We start from the raw sequence: 7168 nt of genomic DNA, 5'->3' as shown, positions 1-7168 counted from the left end.
ATTATAGAACTGCTTCAGTGCTTCTGTACTGCATTAAACAAACTGTACGTGCAAGGACTAATAAATGAAATTGTTAATTTCAGTGCATCCCTAGGGAATAGTAAAAGGGGGGGTTTACATTATTTAGAGCTCCAAATGGATTTGAGTTTATATACAGTAATAAATCTTAACTACATTGTTAATTAACCCTGCCTCAAGCCCCTTTTTACTTTAGGAGTTGAAAGACACAGTGTCTGTTAGGATAACTCACCGTTCATATTCTTAAAGATGTTTAGGACTGGGAGGATTTGTCGATAATAGGGCACCAAGGCCTGCCCCACCTTGTCAGCTGATACCGCCAGGTGCTGGAGGACTTTCAGTGTGGTGCAGAGGACCTGTCGGTTACGAAGGCTCAGTGCATCTGTGATGTAGAAAGAATGACAGTCAGAAAGCAGAATTAATTTCTTAAATTAAGAGAGGGGGAGGAGTCCTCTAATGGACAAATTTAATTAAACTGTACTCTGCTGGGGATTGTAAGTCGGCCTTTATTAGACCAGCTTTGAAAGATCCCAAAGATGGATTGCAGTCCTGATGTTATAAAACACTTCCTTGTCTGATTGTTATTTGTTCCTGCAATTTGTGCTGACTCTTCAGTAACCCAAAGAATGCAGCCCATTATTCCCTCATGCTGTCTGTGTAATACTGGCGTGGTCCAAACAAATAAAAAATAAGTGTTCAGTAAGTACCATTTGGGGCCAATGGAACTGTACAACTGCAAGACAACCTGCAAAGGTTGACAACAGATACATTCTAGTGCAACAATTAGTGTTTGTATGTTTGTTCTCATTTATTTCATGATCATTTTATTCATTCAACTAACAATTCCTACTATTCTGAGAATTAGTACAATGAAGCAAATGTTTATAGGGAAAAAAACCTCACAAAAAAAACCCCTGTAGGCTTTTTTTAAAGGACAAACATTCTAAGAAAATAAAAGATTTTGTCTTGCCTACTTAGATTTTTCTCTTAGCTTTCAGTGTCATGCTTCTAATCTTATGACACTAAGACATTTCATAAATACCTTTGTTTCTCTTCTCTCTTAACCATACTAAAAGCAAGTAGTTTGCATTCTCTTTTTTAATTAAAAATGAGTCATGCTTGAAATATATTTTTTTTCTTGCAAAATCCTCTAGTTATAAAACCTCCTCTGAAATTATGCAGCTGGAAGCAGTTGTCAAACTTGGCACACTATTATATATTGGTCTAATTCTCCAGTGTTCTACCCACTTACATAGACATTTACATCATTGCACTGGGAAAGCAAAAACTGCAGAAGATAAGCTCATACTCCAAGCAATACATTTTATAACCACAGAGGTATAGAAACATGTGATTTCACATAACATAACGTAATTATAAGCACTTGGAAACAGTCATAGTAAAGAACACACCAAAATCTGAAGAGGAATTACTAACAACATCTTCAAGAACTGCTTCTTCACACTGAAGCAATGGGATTCAGTATTTCTGGCATTAAGTTTAGTCAGGGCACAGGAATGCTGTTTCATAGGGAATGAAGTAGTATTCTCACACAGGAGCAATGTCAGCTTTTCCATCTCTTTAAGCAAAGGCACTGTGCCCCACCCGCTTCTGCTTCTTCATCACATGCCTGCCGAGTGTTAAAAATCAGAGCTAGAGCTCCAAAGCAAGAGCAAGGCAGATTGGTCGTGTGAATGTGTAGAGACAACTCTTGAAAATCAACTAGTAAGTAACCTCCCTTCATGGCTCTTACACATGCTTATGCTTTCTTGCACGCTTATGTATAGCATACTAGAAGTACCGCTACACAACAGCTAGAGATCCCAAGGTATAAAGGTACGGTAGTGCATCACAGATTGATTCCAAGTCAAAGAAGTGCTGTGAAATTAACATTTTGACTGAATTCCATACTTCTTATTTGCCAGTCTCTACTGTAGTCATGAAACTACATTTAATTTCACATTGTCTCTGAGTACATTAATGTGCAGACAAGGAAGCCCATAAATGCAGCATGTTCATACTAAGTTCCAGCAAAGACGTTGGCTACTCCAAATTATGCTTTCGTGGGTAGATTTTATAAGGTTGCTTTAGCAAAGAGAGACCTCCAGATACAATTTTAAAGATTAGGTCCAAATGTCAGGAAGGAAAATATCATCTTACAGAGAAACAGGCATTATTCATTTTATTAAAGAAGTAACTGGAAGAGGAAGCTCTGGGGTTCCAACATACAGGTTTCTCTCGGGCTCCAACATAGAGGTTTATTCATGACTAAATTGTCATTAACAGACATAGTAGCTGACTGAACTGTACAATAATTATTAGTTATTCACACAAACATGAATGAATATGTGTATTCAGTTTTAGGAAAGAATTCATGCAAACATGAATAAAATGAATAGAAGTAAATACTCATACAAACTCTAGTAATTAACTTAAGGGACATAAAAATTAATAAATGACAGAAATCACAAGTTTTTAGTCCTTAACCAACAAATTGTACCCACTTCCATGAACAGTTGTTCCTGACTGTAGAAGCTGGTTTAGAGGATGCGAGACCTTATTTTTAAGCATGCAGAGGGTGTCATGCTTGTGGAAATGGTTGTCTAACCACCCCTAGGAAGAATTTTTTTCTACAGATGGTGGCTCCCAAAGGTTTTTCACAGTTTCCTGTTTTCAGAGTTCTGTCTTGTCCAGAAACAACCTTGGTCTGAGTAAAAGCCAAGACTGTGATGGCAAAGATTAATTCATTAATAAAGTCAACAGTGTGAATTACGGCTCATGACTGAGAAGGCTTCTGAGAGGCGTACCAATGAATGCAGTGAACTGAACACATCCATAAGAATATTTTTGAAGAAGAACTCATCACAGAACCTGTCATGCAGGTTTCCTCAGATCTGAGTCGTGCTGTAGGGGTGCTTGCTGGGACTTTAAACAGTAATATTGACACTTGTTTAATCTGTATGCTAGAAAATCAACTGGATACTTGTCCCACCTCCCTCAAAACAGGGGCATCCCATCCTCCGGTTGACACACAAAACAGAAGACAAAATCTGAATCAGGATTTTGAGTGCTAAAGTGATGGATATGGTAGAATCAAGCAGACTGCAGAATTTGAGCCTGAAGCCCTTCAAATTGCAGAAATCTGCAGTGTGTGTTAGGAAAACACTTGTAAATATCAAACGTAAGATCAAATTGACTGCAGAACTGTAGTTATTAAATATTTGGACTATGGCATGCATAGCAGTCAACCAGCTCCTGGCTTGATTATATTAGGCACTGTATAAACATTTAATTAGAGACAGTCCCTGCCCCAAGGATAAACCAATTTCAAACATATGTTTATCTTTTAAAAATCTGTTAATTATTTTCTGTGTACTACCATTCTCCCACATGAATCAAAGGAAGAAAATTTTAATGCAGTATATGAAATAAGTACATTTCAACATTTTAAAAAATGTCAGTGATATCCAGAGGTTAACAGAAATCGAAGAAAGTACTAGTATCCTTACACAGAAATAAAGCAAACCATTTCAAACTCTGTACAGTACAACTACACAGTCCTAAAGAAGGAAACATGCATAATAGCCAAAGTGTTCCAATTTGAACACATACTAGGATCTTGCCTCTTGATCTAGAAGTTTGCTGTTAGATGTGGATCTTCACAATACCAGCAAAGTGAATGACCGGTTTGCTTCTCAGTTAAAGATATCTTTTCACCCTGTAAAGGGTTTTCAGAGGACATCTTTCCCTCAATAGTATATATATTTCCATTTTGGTCATCTAGTCTATGTACTATGCATTGTACAGTTCTCTTAAGCAGCAACGTTGAAAAATACACCAGCCCAACGAATTGATTAAATTGCTTGGTAGTTCCGATGTTTTCTCCTTTAATGGTAAACAAACTTGACAATTTTGCTTGCAATGAGGATATACACTTTTACAGAAGACCCTCTATCTTAAATAATTGCTCAATGAAAGTTTATAATGAAGTATTTACTTCAAACTTATTTTATTTTGTACTGCTACAGTTTTTCCAAACAAGTATTTCCTGAAGTTCATCTTAACTTTCTTAAATAAAAGGGAATTTTAAAATGTAAATAGGTTAAATATCTGGTGCAAAAGCTCAGTATCTGAGTCAGCTCTGTGTTTCTACCCTTCAAAGCCACAGTAATAGATAATTAAGAAATTTGAAAGCATATGTGAAACACTGAATATTTTTGTGTTGTTTTTTTTTGCATCGCTCTTCTTTAAAGCTTGTTAGCAATGAGCTGATATACAATACCAATTCACTGACAGCTTCAGTTAATTTTTTTCCGTTACATTTTATTGGAAATTGATGTAAATATAGTTTTTTCTACTGTTAATTTCCTTTAAGAGCAGAGACTTTTCTTAAGATATATGCTACTTATTTGCTTATCCATTTATATAGAAGCAGCTTACATATGAAGCAATATTATTTAAAAAAAATCAAGCCTTTTCCTTGAGAAACACTTCTAACATCTTAAAGGTCTAGAAGCTATGCAAGTCAATATTTTTTATTTTTGTATTTTATTTTTATGTAGCAGTTTAGAAAATCCCATCCCAATCTCAAATGTTGCCTATAATAGAAGAACAGTTCTCATCTTTGGGACTGATACATTTTATAAGCCACAAAAGGTGACAGCATTCCTCCTAGTATACAGTGGATCTTTTCCATGACACAATGTACTGTAATATGGGAAATCAAATCAGAACATTCTTCCTCAGCACACTGATAGCCTAAACTTTACAGAATCAAATCAGATATCCCAAAATTCCACCTCTTCTCTAAATATTAAAGTTTAGAGCTTGGTAGTTATAATTAAAGTTATGTTTATAATTTAATTCTCTTTAATTTGCACTGGCCTTTAATTATTTTCAACATATTTTTCAAATACACCTGTGAATCTATGTTTAGAAATGCACTGACAGTTTCCATTTTCTATTTAGGTCTCACAACCAAAGATTAAAATCAATTTAGTTTACATTCATATCTCCCTCCAATTGGTAAATGAGGCAACTGTTTTAGAAAATTCTTTGCCTGGAGCAGAACAAGAGAGCAGATGTCCTGCAGGGCAACAAGCACTCAGGATAAAGATGCTACAATTGTTGTGATCTACTTAATCTTGTTGATCAAGGCCTTCTCTTCTTAAATTCACAGAGTCAGGTTTAAAGACCTGCTAATATGAAGTGTTTTCAAAATGTAATTGATTAAGCGATACATCACTTACAGAGAATTTTGTCTAAAACATATAAAAGGCATAATACTTAACTACCTGAACTAATAGAAATATTATGCTAATTTTACAGAACAATAATGATGGCTGTTCAAAACATAATATTTCAATCAAGAGTGAATAAAAATCTTGTGTTCTGTAATTTTTTTAAGTCAGGTAAGATCCCAGTCCAATTTACAATATAAACGTACAGATATTTCTTTCAGTACAACTGAAGGAGTGATGTGTTGCAGTGATCCGATGAGATAGGTGAGGAATAGAGGGCAAGGCATGAAAAACTTAGGCCAATTTTGTCATCAAAGACTTTGTCCTGTAAAACCAAAGCCTAATGCACAGAAAACGCTAAGACTCATAACTGAATCTTTGACACTTATGAGAAACATGATCTAACAGAACACTGAAGACAAAGTCAGTGGTACTTTTTTCAGCTTTAGTTGTAATTGTAGTGTATTACTAGAACAGCACCTATGAAACTTGAATTCTGTTAACATTTTCAGGCCCTGTTTAATTAACTAGTATAAAAAATACACTGAAAATAGAGTCCCAAAAACCTTCTCAGTGGTTATGCCAGTTTAAAGTTTCCATCTGTTCCTAGATGTACATTCCTTGACCTGTGCTGCTTCAAGCTACTAAACTGCACTGAATATCCACCCTCTCAATGAAAACAGCTTTGTTATCAATGACATATATTATCTTTTTAAAAAAATATTTCAGGAAAGATCTGGGGAACCAAAAACCAGTTAATATTAGTATCTATACTGCAGGAATTAATATAATGTTCTAAGTGTCTTGTAGGTCCTTGAAGAAGAAGAATGTGGACAAGAAAAGCCTGATAACACGGTTTTCTTAGAGTTCCGAAATGTATTTGGAAGATAAGGTCCCTCACTGAAGGCTTTTGAAATACTTAACTGCCATGGATTCCATATAAATAAATAATTGCTTAGAGACAGAAAATGAGGGCAAAAATAAATGGCCACAGAGGAGGAGTATCACTAGTAGTGTCTTGAAGGAATCCATGTTAAAGTTCATGTTCTTCAAGAGATTCATAGGTGATTTGGAAGAGATGTTTATTAATAAAGAACAAATTTTTCTGATGATATCAAGTTATTCCAGATGCCAAGGATAAGGGCTGACTCTGAAGAACTGCAGAAGGACTTTACACTATGGAATGACTGGGTGATAAAATGGCAGATGAAATTCATTACTAAAAAATGTTAAATATTAATAAATTAATAAATTCAGAAGAGAATAGCTCTAACTCCAACTTTGAAAGTCAGAGATGTTAATTGCAGATTTCAGTTTCCAAACATAGATAAGATTTATCTTTATTGAATGAGAGCTTTCTCCTCTTAGACAGGAGTAAAGATGGTTACTATACCATGTGAAATGACCATTTTTGAGCAGAAGAATCTAACATAAACCTTCTAATTGCAAGCACTTACACTGGTTGATGGAGCCTACAGGGAAGAAAAGCTTTGGCATTTAAGATCAAGACAGTTAAAAAAAATAAATCAGAGACCTTTGTTTTCTTTAAAAGCATTTTAAGTCCATAAAAACAAGTTTGTTGAGAGTTAATTTTCAGTCTGTGATCTTAACAACCAGAACTGGTTCTCAAGAGCAAGTCAGTCAGGAGGAAGATAACAATTCCATTACAGGTTTAATTTACTTTCTGTAGATGACAGAAATCAACTTACACGATTTACATGAAGAAAAAGACTACAATCCAGAAAACCATATTTATTCTATTAAAATACTTCAGCATTCTGTGAAATAAGGAAGTATTTAATGACTATTAAATACTCTTAAATATAGTGAAGCTACATGAGGAGAAAAATAAATGTGCTTAGAACAACTCCTGGCAACAGGTTCAACATTACTTATCTAAATGCAAAAAA

The 7168-nt window shown here is 34.9% G+C and overlaps 1 protein-coding gene across 1 annotated transcript in view; it reads right to left on the bottom strand.

Moving 5' to 3' along the window:
- Positions 1-250: 250 nt before the first annotated feature.
- PACRG (PARK2 co-regulated) overlaps positions 251-7168 on the bottom strand; it is a gene marked incomplete at its 3' end in the record, with an annotated part of 122002 nt that continues 115084 nt past the window's right edge. Inside the window, exon 4 of the mRNA XM_010190344.1 lies at positions 251-400. Coding sequence (XP_010188646.1) covers positions 251-400 — 150 coding nt within the window. The remainder of the gene's footprint in view (positions 401-7168) is intronic.

The sequence above is a fragment of the Mesitornis unicolor genome, unplaced genomic scaffold (genome assembly GCF_000695765.1).
Source record: "Mesitornis unicolor isolate BGI_N332 unplaced genomic scaffold, ASM69576v1 scaffold1218, whole genome shotgun sequence".
Lineage (NCBI taxonomy): Eukaryota > Metazoa > Chordata > Aves > Mesitornithiformes > Mesitornithidae > Mesitornis > Mesitornis unicolor.
Note: the sequence above shows the minus strand (reverse complement) of the source record. Positions and strands in the feature narration are given on the sequence as shown.